Below are 27,650 nucleotides of genomic sequence, written 5' to 3'. Positions count from 1 at the left end.
TACTTGAATATGTACTGAGGCACAATTCTAACACCAGCCAGGATATTCATAATCACATTAGCTTTTCTAGTTTTAAAATGTCCACTTTATTCCATGACATGTACCAGATTATCATTTACATCTGAGGAAGAGATGACCCATGTATCTATTTATGATAACACTAAGAAATATAATCCAATTTTACACATTTCCAGGCATCCTCAGATAAGTGTACCACAATGCAGAAATATGGATATCACTACTACATTATACATAAAAGGGAAGTATCAATAAACTTCAAAAAGTAGCAAATTCATCTGTTCCTTAAAATATGGGTATGCAATTGTTACAAAGCCATAGTAAGTGGTTTTATAAAATGTACTTTTATTTATGTTACTCTGCTGTTACACTGGGCAGAACATTTTCACAGGGCTTTTTTGGGACTACAGTCAATGATCAGAACACATATCGTGGTCCAGCTCTCTAAAGAACAGTCACTACACAAAGTGGACACCCTTGCACATGTGCACAAATCTGCGTGGAAAAGTACTACGTTTTACACGGACTTGCGGACTTTCCTCCCCTTTCTCGTGTCTTGAGAAATGATGTGCACTGTACTTTGCCGAAAGCCACGCTCGCCCTCTGGCAGCACCATGCTGCTGCTGTTACGTGGTGAAGGGAAGGCCAGAAGTGCAAAGGCGGAGGAGGTGGGAGAGAATTTTTACTGGGAAGGGAAGTTGTCAACTCAAACAGCAGCAAATGAAGAATGGATAAGGGAACTTCCTGTTGTCACAGACAAACATGACCTCCAAAATATGTGACATAGGAGAGGAGGCATTTGGATTTGTGACCCCAAGCCCAGCTACATTAAGTGCTTTCCCATTCAACCTAATACTTCTGGATTCCTACTAAAAAGGAATATGCAGTAAGAGCATCAAAAGCTGCTTTCTGAAAGGAGATCCCCAAACAAGAGTCAGGGACGGAATGTAGAAATTAAGAAGTTATGTGGAACACTCTAAATTGTAATTGACTACATTTTCATATCTTCACAGTAATACAAAACACAGTCACTTGGTAGAACTGGTTCAGATTACTTAAATACCAAATACATTTTTAGTGCTCTACATAGGTGTCTGGAAGTTACTCATGTTTATCTGAAATGAAGCTATTAATACTTTTCTACAGCAGTAACTGCACATCAGGAAGGCCAAGACAAACACAAGTCAAGGAATGGAGTTTTCCCAAAGCTGCAGTGTGAAAAGACTATAAACAGTTGGTTCCATACACATGAATGGGTTTCTCTGCTATAGGAAATCTGAGTGGAGTAAGGAATGAAGATGTAAAAAGGTTTTCTTGACGGGAAGGAGGAGGACACCCTGTATGCCTTCAGTTTTCGGCACCCTCTGCTGCGTCACATTCTTCTCCTGCACTGTCTGATGTCCATAACTGGGGAGAGAAAGGAATCATAGTAAATTATATTTCCAGACCAAACAAATATTCTATCAAGTCCTAGTATTATATCAAAATGTAATTCTAAGAGCAGTGAGCTCCTCAAGCAACAAAGGCTCAGACCAAGACTAGTTTTTCTTCTCGAAACCCTGAAGACCCCCCCAATGTATTCCTAGCAAGATGCATATTTACAAAATGTCAAACAGTGCTTGAGAGTTTTTAGTTGACTCAACTTAAAAAGTAGTATAGGCTGTCCTTCCAAGGCTCAGGGTCCATTGCGGAAGAGGTGGCAGAAAGAACATAAGAGCCAAAGGAAGGGTAGGACTCCTTACAACGTGCTCCTTCAGACACAAAAAGGCCTGGATATCCATGACCTCACCGTGCCTGACACTACCTACACAAGACCATCATAAGAGGAGAAAAAGCTGATGACATCAAAATAAGAGACTGATTAAGAGGGGGAAGGGATATGATGGAGAATGGAGTTTCAAAGGGGAAAGTGAGGGGAGAGAGGAAATTACCATGGGATATTGTTTATAATCACAGAATTTGTTAATTAAAAAAAAACTGAAAAGAAAAAAAAAGTAGTATAGGTTGAGTTGTAAGCAGCAGAGCATTTGCCTAGCATGTGAAAGGTACTGGGTTTGATCCTTAATACCACAAAAATACATAAATAGGGCTGGAGAGATGGCTTAGCGGCTAAGCGCTTGCCTGTGAAGCCTAAGGATCCCGGTTTGAGGCTCGGTTTCCCAGGACCCATGTTAGCCAGATGCACAAGGGGGCGCACACATCTGGAGTTCGCTAGCAGTGGCTGGAGGCCCTGAAGCACCCATTCTTTCCCTCCCCCCCCCCCTCTCTCTCTCTCCCTCTTTCTCTCTCTGTAGCTCTTAAATAAATAAAAATAAAACAACAAAAAAATATCTTAAAAAATACATAAATAAATGAAACTATAATTTCAGGGGAAAAAAAACAAGGTGACATCCCAAGAATGTAGTATTTTCTTTTTTTAAAAAAAATATATTATTTATTTATTTAAGAGAGAGAGATGGAGAAAGAGGTAGAAAGACAGACAGAGACAGAGAGAGAGAGAGAGAGAGAGAGAGAGAGAGAGAGAGGGAGGGAGGGAGGGAGGGAGGGAGGGAGGGAGGGAGGGAGGGAGGGAGGGAGGGAGAGGGAGAGAGAGAGAGAGAGAGAGAAGAGAGAATGGGCCACTCCAGAAAACAAACTCCAGATGCATGCACCACTTTGTGCATCTGGCTTATGTGGGTACTAGGGAATTGAACCTGGATCCTTAGTCTTCACAGGCAAGTGCCTTACCGCTAAGCCAACAAGAATGTAGTATTTTCGATTCTCAAAAGTTCAATGATCTTCACTTAATGTAAAGCAGAATTTAAATGTAACTTATGCAACTAATCAAGCTACAGCCACACAGGAAGACAGAATGTCCATGGCGATGGCATCCACGTGTGTGTGGCAACAACAGGAGACAAAGAAAACTCACAGAACAAACAGAAGTGGGAGATGAAAGCTACAAGGAAGCAGCATGTGCACACACATATATGCACAGAAAAGGCTAAGTTTTATTTATTTATAAGCAGAGAAAAACAGAGAGAGAGAGAATGGGCACACTAGGGCCTCCAGCCACTGCGGAGGAACTCCAAACACATGCACCACCCTGTGCATTTGGCTTACGTGGGTCCTGGGGAATCGAACCTAGGTTGTTAAGACTTTGCAGGCAAGCACCTTAATCACTAAGCCATGTCTCCAGCCTCCAAAAGGATTTTTTTAAATATTTATTTATTAGGAAGGAAGAGAGGGAGAGAATGGGTATGACAGGCCCTCTAGCCACAGCAAATGAACTCCAGATACATGTGCTACCCTCTGCATCTGGCTTATGTGGGTACTGGGGAATTGAACTTGAGTCCTTAGGTTTCATAGCCAAGTAACTTAACTGCAAACCCATCTCTCTAGCCCCAAAGGACTTTTTTGTTTGTTTTTTCAAGCCACCATGCCTGGCTCCAAAAGGACTTTTAATTAGGTAGGATAACTAGAAGCTTTTCTAATTATCTATTTTGGAACAGAAAGATGAAGTGAAAATTGAGACAACAATACTAACAATAATGAGTTCAGAAAATGGATTTTATCACACTAACACCCAAGATGCTATGGCAATCTTAGAAAAGCTAGAATTGTGCATGGTAGTGCATGCCTTAATCCCAGCACTCAGAGGCATGGGTAAAAGGATCACCATGAGTTTGAGGTCACCCTGAGACTACACAGTGAATTCCAGGTCAGCCTGGGCTAGTGAGACCATACCTCGAAAAACCAATAAATAAATAAATGAATGAATAAAATAAAAAATAAATATATAAAAAACAATCTATCTTGCCAGGCATGGTGTCGCATGCCTTTAATCCCAGCACTTGGGAAGCAGAGGTAGAAGGATTGTGTGAATTTAAGGCCATCCCGACACTACCAAGTGAATTCTAGGTCAGCCTGGGCTAAAGCAAGACCCTACCTTGAAAAAAACAAAAACTAAACAAACAAAAAAATCCTATATAGTGAAAAATAAAACACCAACCTTGAGGGCCAGGAAACACACACTTAAACTTTTTCTTTAAGTAAGATGTCATCCTAAACTGCATTTAAATTATGTTCCATTCTCTTTTTTTTCAAGGCAGGGTGTCACTCTAGCCCAGGCTGACAACCTGGAACTCACTCAGTCCCAGGCTGACCTCAAACTCACAACGATCTTCCTACTTGTGCCTCCCAAGTACTGGTGTGTACACCACCACACCTGGCTTTAAAATGTGTTCCATCTTTTACTTTCTGTTAGGTATCAGCCGACCAAATTTATTTGAGCCTACAATAAAAGAATGGTGCTCATACCCTTTCTCAATTATTTCCTGCCATAGTTTAGGTTTGAAATTTCCCAATGGCATATATGTTAGGCTTTGTTCCCACACTGTGGCTCTAATAAAGATGGTGCCATCTTTTCCAGGTGGGCCCTGGTTAGAGGAAGTCAGGTCATTGTGGGAATGCCCTTGAGGGGATATGGGAACCCTGCTCTCTCCACTTGCTGGCGACCCGGAGTGAAGCCGGCCTTTCCTGTGCATGCTCTGCCGTAACGTTCATGGACTGAAATGCCACACTATCATGGACTGAAACCTCCAGTCCTGTGAGTCAAAAGAACACTTCTTGTCTTTTTTAAGTTATTTACTCTAGGGTATTCTGTTAGGGGGACTGACCACTAATACTAATGTACTTCCCTTATCAAGTACCTATACAAGAAGTATGAAGAAAAACAAAAGAAAAAAAGGTTAGAAGCAGAAGTAAAGTAAAATAGATACTGGCTTACTACCTATCAAATGTTCACCAAACATGCACAATTTATTATATTAACTTCAGTCCATTTGCTACAGCTAGCTTACCCAAAGAAAGCAAATACTCAGGGGCTGGAGAGATGGCTTAGTGGTTAAGGTGCTTGCCTGCAAAGCCAAAGGACCCAGGTTCAATTCCCCAGGACCCACATAAGCCAGATGCACAAGGGGCACATATAGCTGGAGTTCATCCGCAGTGGCTAGAGGCCTTGGCATGCCCATTTTCTGTCCCCCCCCACACTTACAAATAAACAAATAAAATAAAAAAGAAAAAGAAAATATTCAAACTGTATGAACTTTTTATATTAACCTAACCTAACAATGTCTTCAACTCAACCAAAAAGTAATGCTAATACTGAGTTCTATCTTAATACCTTCTCTGGAAGGTCTAATAAAATGCCTAGCCATCATGAAAATCTGCTTCAGTTTTTGTTGTTGGTTTTTGTTCTCAGAGGGTGGGTCTCACTCTAGCTCAGGCTGACCTGGAATTCATTCTGTAGTCCCTGGGTGGCCTCAAACTCAAGGCGACCCTTCTACTTCTGCCTCCCAAGTGTTGGGATTAAAGGCGTGTGCCACAATGCCTGGCTCTACCTCAAAACTTTATTCACTGATTTATCTGTTTTCTCAGAGTATAGCTCTTCTATAACTATATCCAAAGATAGGAAGACCTAAATAAAATATATGAGCTGGAGAGATGGCTGAGCGGTTTAAGGCACTTGCCTGCAAAGCCTAAAATCCATGTTCAAAGCCCCAGTCCCTACGTAAAGCCAGATGCACAAAGTGGTGCATGCATCTCTAGTTCATTTGCAGTAGCTGGAGGCTCTAACATGCCCATTCTCCCTGTCGGTTTCTCTTCTCTCTACCTCTCTCTCTGCTTGCAACTAAAAAGATTAAACTAGCGTTGTTTCTGAAAAAACATGTAAGAACAAACAACTCACTGTTAGGTTGTCTCTAAGCAACTGCATGATGAGGGTGCTGTCCTTGTAGGAGTCTTCATTCAGCGTGTCAAGTTCAGCGATGGCCTCATCAAAAGCCTGAGTAAGTAACGTCAACAGGTACAGTAAACAACATGTGCGCCGAGAGAAACTTTCACAAAAGTGCATCAACAGTCATGATCCATTGGTTACCAAACTCGGGAATTACTCCTTTGGATTTTCAGTGTAAAGAACCAGTCTCGGGCAGGACCGGAAATTTGCTGGCATGCATCCACGGCACTCCCTGACTCTCCCACTGGCCACACAGCTTAGCAGCTGGGCCCTGGCAGAAGCCCTTCTTCACTACCTCACTCTAAGACGCGCAAGGGAACAGCAACTTCTAGTGAGCAAACTTGACGGGCACTACTCTCCAACCTTGTTTGCTTCATGAGGTTACCCATCCTTCTACGCTACCAGGCCAAAGTATGCGTTCTTGTCAGACATTACTACCAAGATAACAAAGTGGCAATGACAAATACTACAGAAACCGTTCTTCCCTCCCTAGGACCCCAGCAAAATACCTCAATATTTATGTCTGCTACCTTAACCTTACCAAAGAAGGGTTTCCTAGACACACATCTTACCGTCTTAGCCAGTGTACAGGCAAGCTCGGGGTTATTAAGGATCTCATAGTAAAATACAGAAAAGTTAAGAGCCAGGCCCAGGCGAATTGGATGTGTGGGCTGCATCTCTTTCTTGCTTATATCAAATGCCTCTTGGTAAGCTCCTTGAGAATTATCTATCGTTTCTGTGAAGGGAAAAGAATATGAAAGCATGATTATGAAAATATCCAGTAAACAGCATATTAACAGTTTTTACTTATATCCTTCTCCTTCCCCCCACCCCAGGTACAGCCTCACTCTAGCTGGGCTGATCTTGAATTCACTCCATATTCTCAGGCTGGCCTTGAACTCACTTGCAATCCTCCTACCTCTGCCTCCCTAGTGCTGAGATTAAAGACATGCACCACCACAACCAGCTACTAGTTCTTGGCAAAATGAAATGTTCTTGGCAGCCTCCTTTTACAAACAGAGTAGCACAGTACTGTATTATACAAAGATTACCACCATTCCAATCTCAGCATTCTTGTGACCCACTGCTTGTAGAAGCAATACTTATCTTGGTTATCAAAGATGTACTAAGTCAAGAGCAATGACAAAATTTTCTCTGATGAGTTTTAATATAGACAGAATAAAAACATCACCCACTTAAAACATTTCAGAAACAGTACTTGATTATACCCATTTTTTTGTTTGTTTTTGTTTTTTGAGGTAGGGTCTCACTCTAGCCCAGGATGGAACTCACTATATAGTTTCAGGGTGGCCTTGAACTCACGGCAATCTTCCTGCCTCTGCCTCCTGAATGCTGGGATTTAAGCGTGCACCACCACACCGGGCTATACCCATGTTTTTTTTTGAAAAGGATAGTTTTCTATGGCCACTGGCCTATGATGTCTTTAGGGTTATGGACATAACACAAGCTAAGCTATTCTCCAATGGCCAGAGCATTGCATTCTCCTTCCTGTTTATTACAGATCATGAGCTGTCCCACTTGAGAACACCCTCGTGGAGTGAGAGCTCATCATGTTGCCTGGTATGTAGGATTAGCTGTGGTGAGCAGTACTAAGAAACTGTCAGTCTTGGGCTATAAAGACACCTATGCACAAACTCAGAATATTGAAATGTATGTGTGACTTGGAAATACCAACGATCCAGAAAAGGTTAAGGTAAAGAAGGAACTGCTATCGGGCTGCCAATATATATATCCTTGACCTCATAGCGAGCCTCCTGAGTTGCTGGGACTAAAAGGGTACACCACCATGCCCAGCCAATTCTGCTTTGTATGGCAACGAAAGTTACAAATTAGTAACAGAATAAGTACATTTGGCATATAGATTGTGCTACGGCAAAGTACAATGCTTATCTCTGTATCTTCACTTATCCTGGTAATTAGAATGGGAAAATTCATTTTCAGTGAGGAAAATAATATGACTTCTGAAAGTCATAGAAGTTACAGTAATTATTATTATTACTGTTTGGAGGCAGGGTCACACTCTTGCCCAAGCTGACCTGGGACTTACTATGTAACACAAGGTGGCCTTGAATTCACAGTGATCCTTAAACCTCAGCATCCGGGGTGCTGGGATTAAAGGTGTGTGCTACCATGCCCAACTTAGTAATTGGTTTTTGAACAGGGCAATACTAAGAATATAATAAACCTATAAGAAAATTTTCCGGAGTTAAGTGATATGTCTCTTACACAGAACTTGATAAATTTGTTAACAGGCATATGCCAAAATTAAACAGAATTTATATTATAACAAGCTACCATGAGTACTTCAGGAAAACAAGTTCATACTATTCAATTTTTTTCACAATGAAAATGACAATTTGATTGTTTTTCCCGAGTTTCTTGACAGTCTAAGATTTAAAAAATAAATAAAAATAGGTAGTTAATACTCAAATCTACCTTTTCAGTCAACATAGTTCTTACATAGTCAAATAAAAATTAATCACACAGGTCAAACTTACTATGAAGCTGGAACAACGTATACACCAACCATAACAGATTCAACTTACTTCTCTTCTTCCTTCAATATTTAGCTTATAAGCCGTAATGTTATGGCCTCTAAAAACACCATATTCAGAGCAAGGCGTGGTGGCAGGGACCTGTAATTCTAGGTACTGGGGAAGGTGAAGGAGGAAGGTCACAGTGTTCATGGCCTTCTTGGGTCAGGATAAATTCAAAGTTAGCTAAATGGACTGGAGCTATAGTTTAATAGCTGGTAGGAATCCTTGCCGAATACATTCGAATACATTCCTCTCACAAAAACTACAACCTCCTATTTCTATGTTCCATATAAAATTCTTACATGAAGTGTAAAACCAGAATTCTGAAGCTAAAAATATGGCGAACCAAAATCCCAAAGCAGAAAGATTTAAGCCCACCTCTAATATCAAATTAGAGTTGATATATGGCTTAACTTTCTTAAGGGTGTGTAATGTAAATTCATAACTTTTACTATGTAGTTCAAGTTGTTCTCAAAGTCACAATCCTCCTGTTTCAGTCTCCCGAGGACTGCTTTATTTCTGAAAAACCAAAGTGATATCACGATATTCAAGTTACAGAGAGCCTAGAGACTACACACAAACTGCTGTTACAAGTGTCCCGTCTATCCATTTATTCTATTACACTAATGTTCCCTGAGGCTTTATGAATTCAGTGTTTGATTGTCAACTAACTGGCAATTTTTTTGTGTTTTTTGGTGTGTCTATGTGTGGTGGTTTGATTCAGGTGTCCCCCATAAACTTAGGTGTTCTGAATGCTAGGTCCCCAACTGATGGCAATTTGGAATTAAATCTTCCTGGAGACAGTACATTGTTGGGGGCGTACTTATGGGTATTATAGCCAGTTTCCCCTTGCCAGTGTTTGGCACAATCTCCTGTCATTGTTGGTCATCTGATGTTGGCCAGGGGTTGATGTCCACTCTCTGTTCATGCCATTGTTCTCCCCTGCCATCATGGAGCATTCCCTCGAGTCTGTAAGCCAAAATAAAAAACCTTTTTTCCCCACAAGGTGCCCTGGGTTGGGTGATTTCTGCCAGCGATGCGAACTGACAGCAACAATGTGTGTGTATGATGTGTAGGTATGTGGGTGTGCATGTTCATGTGTGTAGGCTAGAGAACAACTTTTGGGTGATGGCCCTTGCCTTCCACCTTTTGTCAGGCACCCAGGGTCTCTTGGTCTTGCTCACTGAGGTGTATGCCAGCTGCTGCTCTGTGTGTGAGCTTCTGGGAAACCCTCATGTCTCCACCTACCTCATGGTTGGTGATGGGATCATAGAGGCCCACTGTGGCCTATGTCTTTTACATGGGACCTGGGGTCTAAACTAAGGTGCTCAGGCTTGGGTGGCAAGCGAGCATCTCCTCAGCCCTTCTGACCAAACCAACCAATCAAATCCTTGGATGGAGTCATTACATGATGGCATTATTAGGACATGCTGGAAAGGAGAGGGTGAGGACGAGTTAACAGGAAGTATGTCCCTGCCTGGTCTCTCTCCCCTCCTTCCCACTGCTTTCTGGCTGCAATGAGGCGCCAGAAATAGGTGTTGCTCTATGTGATCCTCAGCTATGGTGATTTATGTGCCTTTCCCAGAGTCACAGTTAACAGAACCAGTCAGACACAGACTGAAACCCCTGAAATACAAGCCAAAATAAACCTTCCTTTAAGCTGTTCATCTTAGATATTTTGTCAAGTGACAAACAGGTGACTTAACCTATTCTCACTTCTTTTTTATGTATTTTAGCTTTACCCACAATTTAGAAAATACTTACGTTTGCGATCATCACCACATGCAACTTCAGCAAGGTATCGGAAATAATCTCCCTTCATTTTCAGATAGAAGACCTTACTCTCTGGATTAGTTGCATTGGCTATCAAATACTTATCCAACAATTCCTAAAAGAAGCAAAACATTAGACATTTACTGCAAAAGCTACTTGATCACTGACAGGGGCTTATACTGAAGCTCTACTGCCCACCACAGTGGGGCACCCCAACCCGGACCTGAAGCACCTCCTTACAGCAGGGCTCACACTGGCGCCACCCCTTCTCCAGCAGGACGTAGCCGACACGACCCATAGCTTCTAATAGCTCAACTAGACTACACCAAATATCGACATTAGGAAGACTCTGTCCTGGGCTGGAGTGATGGCTTAGTGGTTAAGGCATTTTCTTGCAAAGCCAAAGGACCCCGGTTCGAAGCCCGATTCCCCAGGACCCACATTAGCCAGATGCACAAGGGGGCACACATGTCTGGAGTTCGTCTGCAGTGGCTGGAGGCCCTGGTGCACCCATTCTCTTCCCCTCTCCCTCTCCCTGCCTTTCTCTCTCTGTCTGCTGCTCTCAAATAAATAAAATAACAACAACAAAAAAATTTTAAAAATTAGACAAGAAAGACTCTCCTTTTACTATGCCATTCCCTCAAAAACTTTTGGTTTTCTGAGGTTAGGATTTCACTCTAGCTCAGGCTGACCTGGAATTCACTATGTGGTCTCAGGGTGGCCTCAAACTTACAGCGTTGCTCCTACCTCTGCCTCCCAAGTGCTGGGATTAAAGGCGTGCGCCACCATGCACAGCTCCATTCACTCAAAATGTGACAGCTGCTAGGTGCCAGATATTTGTTCAAAACACATATGGGGAAAGGCTAGAATGAGGTTCACGCCATCCTCCAGAAGCTCCCAGTGTGTAAGTTCACACGGGCTATAGACCAAAGTGCCAAGAAACACGAGAATCAGGTGCTATAGAGGCAGAAGAGGTTGCTTGCTCTGAGAGACACTGCCTCTAGTCAAGAAGGCCTTAGAGGAGAAGCACTTGAGTTAAAAAGAAAGCTGGGCACAGTGGCATGTACCTGCACCCAGCAAGTTACTAGGGAGACTGGAGTAGGCAGATCTCTAGAGTGAAACTCTACTTCAAAAAACAAACAAACAAATAATTTTTTTTTGATCCAGCTATGAAGCCAAGTGTGGTGGTGCATGCCTTTAATCCAAGCATTCGGGAGGCAGAGTAGAGGGCTGACTCTGAGTTTAAGGCCAGCCTGACTATACCCAGGTCAGCCTGGGATAGGGACAGACAGTACCTTGACACCCCAAAAAACACCATGCTGCAAATTGAAGAGTTTGGAGAATAATCCAGAATAAAACTATTTTAAGTTCATATAAATATACTACTGAAGAGTAAGATTAGAGATCTAAATTAAGGGACCCCCACCACCACCGAGGCAAGGTCTCACTCTAGCCCTGGCTGACTGGCACTCACTCTGTAGTCCAAAGCTGGCCTTGGCCCTCACCCTCCTCCTACGCTGCCTTGCTTGTGCTGGGGTTAAAGAACTGAGCCAGCACGACTACTCTACAAGAGTGAGTGAGTGTGTGCGCACGACTACTCTACAGTGTGAGTGAGTGTGTGCGCGCGTTTCTGTTTCTGTTCTGTTTTTTCTTTTTTCAGAGGGAAGAGTCTCGCTCTAGCTCAGGCTGACCTGGAATTCACTATATGGTCTCAGGCTGGCCTCGAACTCGTGGTGATCCTCCTACCTCTGCCTCCCGGGTGCTGGGATTCAAGGCGTGCACCATCTTGCCTGGCCTCATTTAAAATCTTTAAATAAAAAATATTAACAACACATTTTAAAACTGTCCCAAAAGCCTAAGACTAGAGTAAGTTTAAACCCATAAAAAAAAAAAAAATCACACAATTATATAATGCAGTCCTAACAATTACTATACATTGCTAAAGTGGCAAACATCAAAAGTGTGTTTTAAACTGTTGTTAGGCCAGGAAGTATGGCAAGAGTTTATTAAGATCCCATCCCCTCCCCAAAAAACTCTAATGGCAAAACCAGAAACAAGTGAGACTCCCATACCACAACCCTTGCAAACACAAAAAGAAATCAGGAGATCAGATTTTAAGAATTTCCTCTGCTTACCATCACCAACACAATTTACTAGGTATTTAATAAAGTGAACCCAAGACTTCCCAGAATCCTAGCCATGTTATTTTGATTTTTTCCTCAACCACTATACTTACATAGGTACAGATTAATTCCAAGTAAAGGGTTGGAGTGATGGCTTAGTGGTTAAGCGCTTGCCTGTGAAGCCTAAGGACCCCAGTTCAAGGCTCGATTCTCCAGGACCCACGTTAGCCAGATGCACAAGGGGGCGCAAGTGTTTGAAGTTCGTGAGCAGTGGCTGGAGGCCCTGGCACGCCCATTCTCCCTCCCTCTCTCTATCTGCCTCTTTCTCTCTCTGTCACTTCCAAAAACTAACTAAATAAAAATAAACAAAAATAAAATAATTAAAAATAAAAAAGTATTTTTATAGACTGACTTTCAAGTATTTTCTTGGAGGAAAAGTCACAAAAGGTTTAAGTCTGAAAGTGAATACTGAGCTGCTATTAAAAAAAAAATTTAGGGGGCTGAAGAGATGGCTTAGCGGTTAAGTGATTGCCTGTGAAGCCTAAGGACCCGGGTTCGAGGCTCGATTCCCCAGGACCCACGATAGCCAGATGTACAAGGGGGTGCAGGTATCTGGAGTTTGTTTGCAGTGGCTGGAGGCCCTGGCATGCCCATTCTCGCTCTCTACGCCTCTTTCTCTGTCTGTCGCTCTCAAATAAATAAATAAAAATAGTAAAAGAACATTTAGGAGCTGGAGAGATAGGTTAGTGGTTAAGGCTCTTGCCTGCGAAGCCTAAAAAGCCAGGTTTGACTCCAAAACCCACAGAAGCCAGGTGTACAAGGTGCTGCACGCACAAGGTGGCCCAAGCAGCTGGAGTTCGACTGCAGTGACTAGAGGCCCTGGTGTGCCAATTCTCTCTCACACATAATAAGCTAAAAAATTTTAGGAATGCAGAAAAAAACTTTCAGGACTGGGAGATGGCTCGGCACTTAAAGGCAGTTGCTTATAAAGCCTAACAGCCTGGGTTCAATTCTCAGCACCCCTATAAAGCCGTATGTACAAAGTGATGCATGCATCTAGAGTGTGCAGTGGCAGAAGGTCCTGGGGTGCCCACACTCACTTCTTTCTCTCTTCCTTTCTCCCAAACAAATGAAAATATTTATTAAAAAAATTTAAAGAAGAGCGGGCGTGGTGGCGCATGCCTTTAATCCCAGCACTGGGGAGACAGAGGTAGGATGATCACCATGAATTCAAGGCCACCCTGAGACTACACAGTGAATTCTATGTCAGCCTGAGCTACAGCAAGACCCTATCTTGGAAAACCAAAATAAGAAAGAAAGAAAAAAAAGGAAACAGTATTGCTGGGGGAGATACTGCTTGTGCTTGCCTCTCCACCATGAGACTCTTGGAAAGTGCCTCTCACTCTTCTTGGTCCCACAAGAAGTCACTAAGTTATACTAACTCCTGATTCTGGGTGAACAAATTACTTGAAGTTATTAAAAAAAAAAAAGGAAGGAAGGTAGGTTGGTTTAAGACCTAGTATTTGTTTGTTTGTTTTGAAGTAGGCTGTCAATGTTTTCTTTTGTTTGTTTAGTTTTGTTGTGTTTTGGTTTTGGTTTTTGAGGTAGGGTCTCACTCTAGCCCAGGCTGACCTGGAATTCACTATGTAGTCTCAGGGTGGCCTTGAACTCACAGTGATCCTCCTACCTCTGCCTCCCGAGTGCTGGGATTAAAGGCATGTGCCACCACGCCCGGCAATTTTTTGTTTTGTTTTTAAGGTAAGGTCTTACTCTACCCCAGGCTGACCTGGACTTCACTATATATTCTCAGGGTGGCCTCCAACTCACATTCCTCCTACCTCTGCCTCCCAAGTGCTGGTAAGGTGTGCGCCACCACGCCCAGCACAGTAGGGTTAAAATTTAACTAGCAGTAATGCGGCAGCAGAAGGTAAGAAAACTGACTAGAAGGAGGGCTTCGGCGAGGCGCAGGGAAGAAAGAAATTCCCACCCAGCACTAGCTCCTCCGGTCAGTGGCTGCAAACGTGGGCGGACTCACAGGCTGTCTCCAGGACTGCACTCACAGGCACACCTGCCTCCCGAGGACTTTCGACATCTGCTAATCATCTACTCAACCGTTTCCACAGCCACTTAGGAACTCAACTGTCCTTTTAAAATTTTACCAATTTTGACACTCTTTTGTACATAGCCATTACGTACGATTTACAGTGTTGGCTTTTACAAGTGACTTGAACATTACTTCCATCCTGGGGCTTCAGCCAGGCATCATGGTTCTGTGTCAGATGCCACTAGCTTTCTGTGAAGGAAACAACAGGCACAGAATAATTCTGTCTTCCCATATGTTATCAGTACTAGAAATGCACATTTTAGCCCAATTAAAAGACATAACATATTTTCCTTCATGTCTTAATCAGTTGGATTAATCAGTTCTGTATCTAATTACGAATACCAGCAGTTATTAGTACCAGATAGAACATAGGCTATAAGGCCTTAAGATATAAAGCCTTGTTTTATAGTTATATTTGTAATCATTTCTTTATTATTTTTTAAAACTTTGTACAAGTCAGAGAAAAAAGAAAAGAAAATGCCAATTTGTCAAGTGGCTCCCTGAATTTCTTTCTGAGTAAGAATACTAAGTAAGAAACGAGAAGGGAATCGGTGAAACATTTATACAAATGTGCTTAAAGTTCTCCCATAGGTCAAGTGTGGTGGCGTACGCCTTTAACCCCAGTCCTTGGGAGGCAGAGGTGGGAGGATCTCTGTGAGTTTGAGGCTACCCGGAGACTACATAGTGAATTCCAGGTCAGCCTGAACTAGAGTGAGACTCTATCTTGAAACCTCCCCTGCTCAAAAGTTCTCCCATTAGTCACCACCATCATTTTTATTATTATGTTGATGAATTCTTGCTATGTACATGTGACACTGCAATCATTATCCTCTTGCCTCAAGTTACAGATATACATCAACACTTGGTTTCAATACCTTACTCTTAACTTCTGATTGTAAAGTCTTTAATCAGCAAATAGTAGGATCCTGGGACGGCTCACAGGGAGGGGGGGTTCCCTTCAGGACTAACAGTGTTATTTGACTAAGGGGTAGAATGCAAGGGCATTGTGGTTCCCTTTTGAAAAAGTGAGGGATCTATGACGACATCAAGAACTACAAGATGGACATCTAGATTAAAGGACACTCTAGACTAAAGAAATAAGGAATTATAAAGGGTTAGGGTTAAAGAATTAAAATCTTTTAAGTAGGACCATACCACAAAAAGTTGTAAATTTAGAAATGAAGCTGCTAAGAAATAACAGCGATACAAATTTATGATAACACTGGACCCTCCTGTCCCAGGCACCCATATCTTACGTAAAGGCTAAGGAGAACAATAAGACTCCATTGATGGGAACTGGGAAGATAGCTCAGCAGTTGTGGCCAGCTTCTTGTCGCTGGAATGAACATCCAAATGAGACACAGCTTATGAGAGGAAGGGATTATTTCAAGCTTACAGACCTAGGGGAAGTTCCATCAAATGGCAAAAGAATCCAGCTCGAATTCATAAACCCAAGCACAGAGATACCATTAAACCACCACCACAAGCCAGCACAGCCAGAGCTCAGAACCCCTCTGCACACTTTCAGGCTGGAATTCAGATCCTCCCAGTGACACGGCCCTGCAGAAGGAATCAGCCTAGGGCCTGAAGCTGTAAACCTTTTTTTTTTTTTTTTTTTGAGGTAGGGTCTTGCTCTAGCCCAGGCTGACCTAGAACTCACTATGTAGTCTCAGGGTGGCCTCGAACTCACATCTATCCTCCTACCTCTGCCTCCCAAGTGCTGACATTAAAGGCATGTGCCACTATGCTTCGGGTCAGCCTGGGCTAGAGCAAGACCCCACCTAAAAAAAAAAAAAACCAAACAAGAAAAAAACACATCTGAGTCTATGGGGAACATACATTCAAACTACCATGGCAGTTAAAATCACTTGCTTGCAGGCTGCTGAGAAATCCTGCTGGATCTGAGCTGATAACCTCCTCCCTGTAGACCAGCTGACAGAAAGCTGGAAGAAGCCATTCTGCATGCAGTTCAATGCAGAGAGAGAAATCACCAGTGGAGATACTCAACAGTGGATACTGCAAGCCTTATATTTGGCCAGCCAGGCCAAATGAGCCAACCAGTGCAATAGTGGCACGTCTGTCATAGTGGAAACCAACTGCCCTCTAATTGGACTGGAGGCCCACTCCATGGGAGGGAATACATCCCTGATACTGAAAACTTAAAATAGGGGTAGTCATGAGCCCTAGGGGTGTAATGTCTGCTGGTGTCTGGCTAAATGTATATACTATGCTCATCAAACTGCACAGTAAGCACTTCTCTTAATATTCATACCCTTATATTAATGCCACTCTCACTTTTCGTAAAGAAGCTTTTCTTTTCAGATGGCAGTGACCTTGGGATGACTCAGAAGGCATCATGGTGCTGAGAAGTAACAGAGGAGTGCTCAGCACTGCAATATCTCTATCACACCTTCCAAGGCTCAGGGTCCCTTGAGGAAGAGGTGGTGGAAAGAATTTAAGAGCCAAAGGAAGGGTAGGACTCCTTACAACATGCTACCCCAGACACAAAATGGGCTGGATATCCATGACCTCACAGTGCCTGTCAGTACCTACACAAGACTATCATAATAGGAGGAAAAGATGATAACATCAAAATAAAAGAGAGACTGATTGAGAGGGGGAGGGGAGATGATGGAGAATGGTAGTCAAAGGGGAAAGGGAGGGCATTACCATGGGGTACTGTTTACAATCATGGAAGTTGTTCATAAAAAATACATTAATTACAAAAAAAAAAAACTTAGAAAGAAAAAAAATCACTTGCCTGCCAGCCAGAGTTCAATTCTCCAGCCATTCATGTAAACCAGGCACAAAAGAACAAGCATGTGGTGTTGATCTGCAGTAGCAAGAGGTCCTGCGTGTGCACACACACACACACACACACACACGTAGATAAATGAAGGAAAAAAACCCAAAAACCAACTCTTAGGAGTGAGCTGTTACATGTTAACAACTACATATTAACAACTCTACCATCACATCAACAGTGTTTCCAAAGCAGTTCACTTGGCTTCAGTGGCAATATTTTATACTATTCAGCAAACAAGATTCTTATCCTAATTCTAATTCAGAAGTAACTTCCATAGTGTGAACAGAATAAGCTACTCCATACAACTTATCCTTTACATGGAATTGAAGAGGACCTTTAAAGTAGAAAGAAACCCGCAGGAAGCAAATTTTCTGCCAGTTTCCAGTTTCCTATTATTTTACTACAATTCTCTGATACTACTGATGAAAGAGGATCGGTGAAAGCTACCCTTCTTCATTACTAGTATGTATACTTTAGTAGGGAGGCAGTTTTAGTCAGAGATCGAGACCCAGAGAGAAAGGAAATGCCACACCACATGCCACTTCATCCTGGCACAAGAACAGGCAGAAATGAACTAGTGTCTGATGGAGACTGGTCTACAGCGCCCCCTGCTGCCCACAGTGCGGCATGCTACTTAGAGGGCCAGGTGGGCCAAATCTACCAACTGATCAGGTCTCCTCTGCCTAAAAAGGCTCCTGTGTCCTTCCGCCCAGCTCTGCTCCACTCAGCTCCACCCTGCTCTACTGCTTCTCTGGCTCTGATGCTCCGCCACAGGAACACACACGAGTCTAGCTTCTCCCTCAACCAGCCTGGGGTGGGGAACACAAACTGTGTACTGGTTTGGATGTTTTATCTACTTGCCTCTATTTTATAGTTTGGGTAACTTCTCACTTTAATTACATGCATAATTTTCCTCTGGTCTCTGATCTACCACGTGGATACTTTCTTTTCTTTTTTTTTTAATATTTTATTTATTTATTTTTGGTTTTTTTAAGGTAGGATCTCACTCTAGCCCAGGCTGACTTGGAATTCACTACATACTCTCAGGGTGGCCTTGAACTCTCAGCAATCCTCCTACCTCTGCCTCTCAGTGCTAGGATTAAAGGCATGCGCCACCACACATGGCTATTTATGAGAGAGAGAGAATGGGTGTGCCAGAGCCTCCAGCCACTGCAAACAAACCCCAGACACATGTGCCACCTTGTGCATCTGGCTCACATAGGTCCTGAGGAATCGAATCTGAGTCCTTTGGCTCTGCAGACAAGTGCCTTAACCGCTGAGCCATCTCTCCAGGCCTGGACGCTGTTTTCTGGCTCTAGGCCTGCGACCTGTGTAGTTTTGTTAAACATGGGGCATCACGAGCTCTCTTCATTCCTCATTCCTCCTCCAAATCTCTTGGGTCTCCACTTTGAAATGTGCCCTCTCCTTTTCTTCTCGAGCTTCACCACGTGTCCTCCTCACTTTTCCAAACACACGGCAGAGCCACGCGGGCTGCATTTGACTTCCCAAGCGCCAGCAGCTTTACTCTAGTGTCTCTTCACAAGCCTGTTTCTCTGAAGTCGACATGCTTGCAGCTAAGTCCAACTTCCTCAAAACAGAAAATCATACTGTGTGGTCTTAGGTCAGGAACCAAGTATTTGGAAACTAATGTTTTTCACTTTACTTAACCTGGAGACACAACTTGGGTTGCTCTACCTCTTGCTAGCTTTGTGATCTTAGCAAAGTTACTAACTTTTTATGCTTCAGTTCCCTCAACTTTAAAACAAATACTATCAACCTAACTTATGAGAATCTATTAAGTATACAAAGTGTTAGAAGGATTGAGATACATAGGTCAACAACCCTCACCATATAATAATAAACTGGACTTCATAAAAAACTGCAAGTCCCTGGTGCACTCTGTGTCCCTCTCAAAGAAATAAATAAGAACACTTGGAAAACAACTGCTCGCTAGGCAGGTGTTATGGTGCATGCCCATAATCCCACACCTGGGAGGTGAAGGCAGGAGGGTCAAGACTTCAAACCCAAACCTCTGCTACGTGAAATTCTATGTTAAAAAGTAATAAATAAATAAAATATAGAAAAAGGCCTAATAATATAGTTATTCAAATGACAAGCCTGTAACAGGACACCATTGCCATTAATGTGCAGATGAAGAAACTTACTAGTGTTCACCAAACAATAAAGTCATACAGCAATGACTTGAAAGTCACTCAACTCCAGAACCTGTATTTTTCCTACTGTGCTAAGAAAAATCACCTAAATTTATGATTACTATCAAGAATAGCACATTTGGGCTTATGCCAAAATAATAACCAACACAAGATATTTCCATTAAGAAATTAATTTACAGGGCTGGAGAGATGGCTTAGCGGTTAAGTGCTTGTCTGCAAAGCCAAAAGACTCAGGTTCAATTCCCCAGGACCCACGTAAGCCAGATATACAAGGTAGCACATGTGTCTGGAGATTGTTTGCAGCGGCTGGAAGCCCTGGCATACCCATTATCTCTTTATCTGCCTTTCTCTCTCAAAAAATAAAAAAGAGATTAACTTAGGAGCTGGAGAAATGGCTTAGTGGTTAAGGCATTTATTTGCCTGTGAAGCCTAAGAACCCAAGTTTGATTCCCCAGTATTCACCTAAGCCAAATGCACAAGAGGGTACATGCTTCTGGACTTCCTGATGTGCCCATTCTATCTGCTTCTCTCTTGCTCTCAAAATAAATAAGTAATTTTTTAATCCTTAATAAAAGAGATTTAGAACACTTAACCAAATGTAATAGCATTATTGAAATAAGATTAGCAATCTGCTACATAACCACAAAGACAACTTTTAAAAATTCATTATGTAGTCTTAGGCTAACCTTGAACTCATAGTGATCCTCCTATCTCTGCCTGTCGTTCCCCCCCACTCCCCGTTCTAGGATTAAAGAGTACTGGTATTAGAGGCCTGGGCCAGGCCCTGGCTTCTTTTTTTTTTTTTTTTTTTTTAATTTTTTATTTATTTATTTGAGAGCGACAGACACAGAGAGAAAGACAGATAGAGGGAGAGAGAGAGAATGGGCGCGCCAGGGCTTCCAGCCACTGCAAATGAACTCCAGACGCATGCGCCCCCTTATGCATCTGGCTAACGTGGGACCTGGGGAACCGAGCCTGGAACCGGGGTCCTTAGGCTTCACAGGCAAGCGCTTAACCGCTAAGCCATCTCTCCAGCCCCTAGGCCCTGGCTTCTTTTAGAAAGTCTCAATTATTTTAAGGAACTTTTTCCTCCTCTTTTTTTAAGAAAAAAAAATTTTTTAAATTTATTTGAGAGAGAAATAGAGAGAGAGAGAGGGGGGGGGAGGATGGGGGAGAGAATGGGCACACCAGGGCCTCTAGACACTACAAACAAACTCCAGATGATTGCTCCACTATGTGTAGCTAGCTTACATGGGTCCTGGGGAATTGAACCTGGGTCCTTAGGCTTTGCAGGCAAACACCTTTATTGCTAAGCTATCTCTCCAGTCATCTTCATCCCTCTTTGAGATGGATATGTGTGTCTCAATTCATTACATAGCCCAGGCTTCAAGCTGACCTTCTGCTGCCGCGTAGGGCTAGGTATAAAGGTATGTCCCACAATGACTGGCTTAAGTGATTTATATATACACTTATGTATTATTTATTTAGTTATTTGACAGGAAGAGGGAGGAGAGAGAGAGAGAAAGAATGGGTGAGCCAGGGCCTCCACATGCTGCAAACAAACTCCAGAGGCATGTGCCTCTTGTGCATCTGGCTTACATGGGTCCTGGGGAATTGAACCCCAGTCCTTTGGCTTTGCAGGCAAACGCCTTAACCACTAAGCCATCCCTCCAGCCCCAAGTGATTCTTATTTTAACTTTTTATAACAAAGTGAGAGAGGGAGAGAGAAAGAATGACACAGAGAATTGGTGTGCCCGGAATGCCAACGAACTCCATACGCATGTGCCACCTTGCACATCTGGCTTACATGTGACCTAAAGAGTAGACTATGGGTCCTTAGGCTTCGAAGGCAAACACCTTAACGGCTAAGCCATCTCTCTATCCCTTATTTTAACTATTTTTTAAAAGGGTTCTCACTATTGCCCAAGCTACCCCAAACCCTTGAACATCCTGTCTCAATCTCCCAAATAACTGGGATTACAGGCACACAATACTGTACTTGCCTGAGTGATTTTTTTCTAAAGTCCTAATACAGACTTTAACATCTGACTCTATTTATGCATATGCTGTAACAGAACACTGAATTAGTCTACTGGGAAGGATAATAGGACTATCCTGCATATATTATTTAGTTCTTACTCTTTACAAATGATAGATTTTGTTCTCAAGTCTCACAGGGGCTTTCTGAATCCATCCGATTTCTTTGATCTGCCCTTCCCTCACATTTAGTACTTAATGCATCAAACTTTTACACGTGCTATTGAATGAACCACTGCCTGGTTTTTCACTTAAAACTTTGCTTTTGCCAACACTCAGTATTTCTGCACTTCTTCCAAATGTCATTTGACTAGTCCCTGCATTTCCAAAGCTTCGGGTATATTTGCCGACAATTCTTCAATCTGGACTTTACAAATTATTTTAAGATGGAAGGGAGACAAAATAGAGGTGGAATGGTAAGGACCTATTTAATTTTGGACAGCCTCCAATTATTAATTGGAAGAGTGAAATTCTAGCCCAACCCTCTTCTCTGTATAAATTACATTGGCAAATAACATGGTGAAATCTAACTTCTCTGAGATTTCCATTAAGAGTTTAGTTTGGAACATTTTGGCCCTCGTAATTTCCTCTACATTTCACAGTACTTACTTGAATTTTTAACTTTGGGGGAAGTCTGATCCCACAGTTTAGGAACCTTTAATACAAAGGCTGCCAAAAGACTTGAGGGCTGTCCACCTTGTACATTTTGGTTACACAGTTAAAATACTTCCATCTCCAACTTACCCTGGAAGGAAAGGAGTCTGAAAATCACTCCTGTTTTGGATCAAAACTCTGGCTCTTTTGGAGTTCTAAAACCAAGTTAGTCTCTCTACCTCCCCCACATCAAATTCTATTTCCTATTCACCAAAGAAAAGCCCATTTTAGTGTGTGAATATTTGGAAACTTTAGGCTTCACTCTTAACTCCTTTTATAAATAGACTCCTTGTTAAAATACTAACCTACCAAAAATCACTTAAACAATAAAAACCATGCCTCAGCATTTAGGGCTGGAGATGTGGGTCAGTAGTACAACCCTCAGCTAGTGTGCGCAAAGAGCCAAGCTCACGCTCTCAAAATGCATAAACTACTAGCATTTCAAAATCTGTCATCATCAGACTCTTGTTCACTAGTGTGTAACCACCTTCGTGTGCTACGATTACAGACTGGTTAACTGGCTCTAAAGTCGTGAACTCGAGGTGCTGCCACAGACTCCATTCAGACCGCTTTAGTTGGCTGCAGATGTATACAGTCAGCAGCAGAGTACATGCCTGATATGTGCAGGCACCGACTGAGTTCAGTCTCCAGGGCCACAAAAAGACCAAATAAAACCCCTCTTCCCTTTGACTTCTCTGTCTTCCTGCCCAGACTTTCACCTACCTCAGCGCTACAGACTATGCTCTCACCACACCAAAGCTTTCCCTAGAACAAGCCCTGTCCTGAAGATTCCCCCTCGGCTTGGAATGTTGACAGACTCCTCCCAGTCCTCCTTCAATAAACCACTAGCTTGGTGAAATCTTTTCTGTGGCTTCTGCTTCCTTCAATTTATACCACAATTTGTTTATAACCCTCTTATAGGAATTACCATGCATAATTTATGTTTGCATATTTCCCTTAAGCACTCCATATTATGAATTACTGGTGGGCAAAAATCTATGGTTCTGGCTGGACGTGGTGGTGCACGTCTTTAATCCCAGCACTTGGGAGACACAGGTAGGAGGATCACGATGAGTTTGAAGCCACCCTGAGACTACATAGTGAATTCCAGGTCAGCCTGAGCTAGAGTGAGACCCTACCTTGAAAAAAAAAAAAAAAAAAATCTATGGTGCTCAGCCTTGTCCTTCTCTATATTGCTTTGCTTTGCACTATATAGCAGGCTTTCAAACATACCTGCCAACTTGAAGACATGCCTTTCCCAGGATACTTTTTACAGGTTAGCGATTAAACCGAAATTAGTCTCTTAAACCACTGTTTTAAGAAAAAATTTTAATTTGTGTATTCATGTCTCATATTCAAACTCTTCTATTTCTGCTTGGTGCAAAAAAAAAAAAAAAAGACTGTCCTAATTTCAGGGGATCTTTCTTACTAAAATGACTATATGAAAAAGGTCTACTGAAATACCTGGTCTAGTCTCTCAAACCACATTTATCAAGCAAGTACTTTTAACCACTGAGCCCTTTCTCCAGCCCATCAAACCATTTATCAGTGAAGCAAAACTATTACTTATGCCAACCAACCAACCAAACAACAACAACAAAACAACATAAGATGAAACAAATATTCCTTTGACTAAGAGTTAATTTGCTAGAAAACAGTAAAAAACTTTTGTGGTAATACTGAACTACACAGGGCAAAAAAAAAAAAAAAGTGGTAATGATAGAAAATATCTCAATAGTAATAAGTATACAGAAATTCTTGTTAACATGTAGAGTTCTTATGTTTTCCCTTGGCAATAGATGTGTCAGTAACCATTACTATATTCTACTAAAGTTCACCATCATTATCCAAGCTAACAGATCTCCTAAACACAACCAATTTAGCCTAAAGAGCTTGCCTCCTCTCTGCCTAGCAGGCTCTGGAACTTAAGAATACATGTGAATATAACAAAATTTCACCTATATAATGCAAATAATCTCAACATTTTACTACCAACCCCCTGCGTTGCTTTTTGTCCCTTTACCAACTATTTCCATCAATTCTGATTTTGTTCACTTCACCTGGTCTGTTAGAAATACAGGCAGGGAAAAACAACAGGAAAAAAAAAAACAAAACATTTTTGCTTCCACCTGTCTGAGATGACAAAGGAAAGGAGGCTGGGAAGAAAAAAAAATTTCCCTTTTATTCTCTTTTGGAAAAAAAAAATCATCCATCTAGCTTGCTTGTCTCGCAAAAGGCAACTAAAACATGGAACAAACATGTCAGTAGGCTGCTTCTAAAAGTTGCATCTGCAAAAAAGCATGCCCTGGCAGCTACTGCACATCTATATGTGAGGACATAAAAATGTGCACAGGACCCACAGACATAAACCACAGCATCAAAACAGCTAGTATCACCTCCAAGTGCTGACCTGAAAATTTTAGACACTTGTCTTATTGATCAAAAGACCTGTGCGATGACCAAGCTAAAACGCTCTAATAATAAGGGTGAATCATAGCAGTCACCTACTCCACCCAGCAGTCACCCCTAAGACTAGACAGATCAAAACCTGGAAAGCTTTCCTTGGCTACTCCACACCAGGAAAGACTTCATTTCAACGTACCGAGTGGGACCTGAGTGTAGCAGTAAATAGCAAGGAAGTGTTATTAAATACTGAAACTGACAGGGACATTTTGTCCCTCTAGATACGGCTGTCCTTTTCACATGTCCCCTCCCCCCATTCCTCCTTAACAGGGGGGGGGGAAAGATACTCTACTTGAAAAAAACATACAGCATGCTTACATTTTCCATTACTAGATTTGGGAGGAAAACGTATTACAGAGCCTGAGGGGTGAGAAGCCCTACACCTTCTGTTAACTACCGACAGGCTTAAAGGACTCGATCCCTCAGTACAAGGGTAAACAGGATTTTCATTCTTGTGCAAGTTCACTTGGATGTCTCAAAGTTTTCTTTTAGCTCCCTAGTATCTGGGAAGAGACTGTACTCACCCTTGGAGAAACGGCCTCTTCAGACTCAAGCATTGAAAGAACCTACCGGGGATGCCCAGGCTCCCCCTTGGCAAGCCCTCAGACACCAGAGGGCTTCGGGCAAGCTGGTGCCCATGGAACTCTCGAGCAAGGGCATCACAACAAAAGCCCCCCCATGCCCATCCCCAGGCCCCACGCCGAGAGCAGCGCGCACTCACCAGGACCGTGGTGCAAATCGACCTCAGCTCCGACTCCACTTTCTCCCGATAGTCCTTAATCAGCTGCAACTTCTTGTCGGAGGTGTCGGTTTTCTGCTCAATGCTGGAGATGACCCTCCAGGCGGACCTGCGACCCCCGACCACGTTCTTGTAGGCCACCGAGAGCAGATTGCGCTCCTCGTTGGTCAGCTCGGCGCCCTGCTCCGTCACGGCCTTCATGCAGGTGGCCATGTCGTCGTAACGCTCGGCTTGCTCGGCCAGCTTGGCCTTCTGGATCAGCTCGGTCTTATCCATGGTGCCGAGGGGCGAGGACGAGGCGAGAGGACGAGCGCCGACCCGGATCGGGAGGAGTCCTGCAAGCGGAGCGGCAAGGGGCGGGGCGGGGCGGGGCGGCGCGGGCGCGGACGGACAGAAAGGAAGGAAGGAAGGAAGGAGGGAGGAGTGCGTCAGACAATGCGGCCCGGCCGCGCGCTTTGTCTGCCCGCACACGAGGCCCGCCGGGATTTTCTTATTCCACCCCCCCCAACCCGCCACACACACACACACACACACCGCCCGGCCCGTTCCCCTGCGCGGCCGGGACCAGCACGACAGGAAGCGGAGGTCTGCGCGCGAGGAGCCCCGGGAGGAGCGTGACAGTCACCACCCGCTCAGCCGGACCAAGAGGGAAGCGGCCGTTGCCTCCGGCCGGGAGCCATTCCCTCGGGGCACCACCGCCCTTCCCCACGACCATGCCGACCCCCGCATCCGGCTTAAGAGCACGCCGCGCTCGGTGCGCACTCCCGGCGCTCACCTTCCACTCTCCGCGGCCGCTACTCGACTCCCACGACTTTGATCAGATCTTTTCTTGTTTTTTCTTTTTTTTTTTTTTTTTTTTTTGGTGGGGGGGGGAGGCTTTAGCGGAGGACCCTCCCGTCTCAGCCTATCCCGAAGCCGACGGACGGGCCCGTTCGTCCAATGACGTCCCGCGTCTCCCCCACGGAGTCCCGCCCACCACCCCGCCTCTGGCCAATGAGGGGCGAGCGCGCGGAAGGGGGCTCCGCGCGGGGCGGGGCGGGGCGGGGCGGGCCGGAGAGGGAGGAGGGTGGGTCGGCTCTGCAAAGTTGGGTTGGCCGGCAGGCTGCGGCTTCGGCCACGGGGTTTCCTCCAATTAGATCCAGGGTAAATGGACGTCACCGTTGCCACGGCGATGCAGTTACCGGGGTCTCCCCCCCTCGCTCCGCCCGCCCGGGCGCGGCACGAGAGCCTGCGTGGTCGTGCGGCCCTGCGCCCGGCCTGGGCCTCCCCCGCCCCGGCCGAGGCTGGACTTTACGAAGGTGGTGACATAAACGGCTGCTTGGTTGCACAAGCGTCTTTCTTTCCTCCAACCATCCCGGTGCGTGACCAAGGTTGGGGGAGTCCAAGACGTTCAGCCTTCAAACCTTAATGGCCTTACTGTTAGGACTGCGAATAATTCCGTCCCCATTGGGGAAAATAAAAGGGGGGGGTATTCGTTCGTTCGTTCGTTCTTCTACAGCCTTCATTTAGGTTTTTACAAAGCAACCGAAAGCCAGGGATTCCCCTATGGAAAGGTAGATTCCCCCCCACACACACCGCCCGAAGATCCAGGCAAGGTCTGTGTGGCCATCACATGTGGTTTTCTTTAGAATGGGAAATGACATTGAGCACGATTTGGACCAAAAAAGGTTATGCATCTAAATACAATTTTTACATCCTCTGTTGTTACATGTATGTATTATAGATAGGTAGGGATATCGAAATTTAGATATATATTCCTGGTATTATTTTTAGTGGATCCTTGAAAGCTGAAATTCCCCCCCCCCCCATGTTGACTTCTGCTTTTCTCAGTATGCTGAACACCCTTTTAAAATCAATCTGCTTGCCCCGATGCTGTGTATTCAAGGTCGTCTCTAACGTCTTTTCCTTTTAAGCTACTCCCTGCCCTCCTGGCACTTCTGCAGTCCTCCAATTCCAAGTAAGGTGTCTGTCCTGACAGTCTTCAGTAGGAAATTACCATCTGGACTCATGCTGCTAAGATTCCAATTCTAGCACATCCAAGGGGTTATAGAAAGCCAGTGAAGGCCACAGGCAAAGAAGAATTCATACCCTAAGTGGAACCTAACATTGGATCAGAAACTCTGGAATAAAAGATCTGAGAGTGTAGACATTTGGGAGGGGAAGGTGTAGACTTTCCAGAAATTTAGTTTCTCTCCCCGCTGCCCCGCCCTGTCCACTTGTAAAGGTTGCTTTGTGCTTTGACCAAGAGAAGAGGTCTGGTTGGAAAGGGCCCTGTGTTGATGCAGAATTGCTTATTTCTGGAATCTCGGGCTGAAATGCAGACACACACACACACACACACACAGAAATTCCAATGGAAAGAATTTTCATGTGGAAGGTCAGATAAAATGCTTTCTATATGATCAGTGAATTTCAGACTTCCCAA

At 43.7% G+C, this 27,650-nt stretch overlaps 1 protein-coding gene across 1 annotated transcript; it reads right to left on the bottom strand.

Moving 5' to 3' along the window:
• Positions 1-343: 343 nt before the first annotated feature.
• Positions 344-26,101, bottom strand: Ywhaq (tyrosine 3-monooxygenase/tryptophan 5-monooxygenase activation protein theta). The gene is made up of 6 exons (XM_004660064.3): positions 26,001-26,101; positions 25,208-25,560; positions 10,117-10,240; positions 6,367-6,530; positions 5,747-5,842; positions 344-1,425 (listed from the first exon to the last, which is right to left on the bottom strand). The coding sequence occupies exons 2-6, from the start codon at positions 25,499-25,501 to the stop codon at positions 1,366-1,368; spliced, it is 738 nt and encodes a 245-aa protein (XP_004660121.1). The 5' UTR covers positions 25,502-25,560; positions 26,001-26,101; the 3' UTR covers positions 344-1,365.
• Positions 26,102-27,650: the final 1,549 nt, after the last annotated feature.

Source organism: Jaculus jaculus, chromosome 18 (assembly GCF_020740685.1).
Source record: "Jaculus jaculus isolate mJacJac1 chromosome 18, mJacJac1.mat.Y.cur, whole genome shotgun sequence".
NCBI classification, from domain to species: domain Eukaryota; kingdom Metazoa; phylum Chordata; class Mammalia; order Rodentia; family Dipodidae; genus Jaculus; species Jaculus jaculus.
The sequence above is the reverse complement of the archived record's forward strand: the minus strand, read 5'-3'. Positions and strand labels throughout refer to the sequence as shown.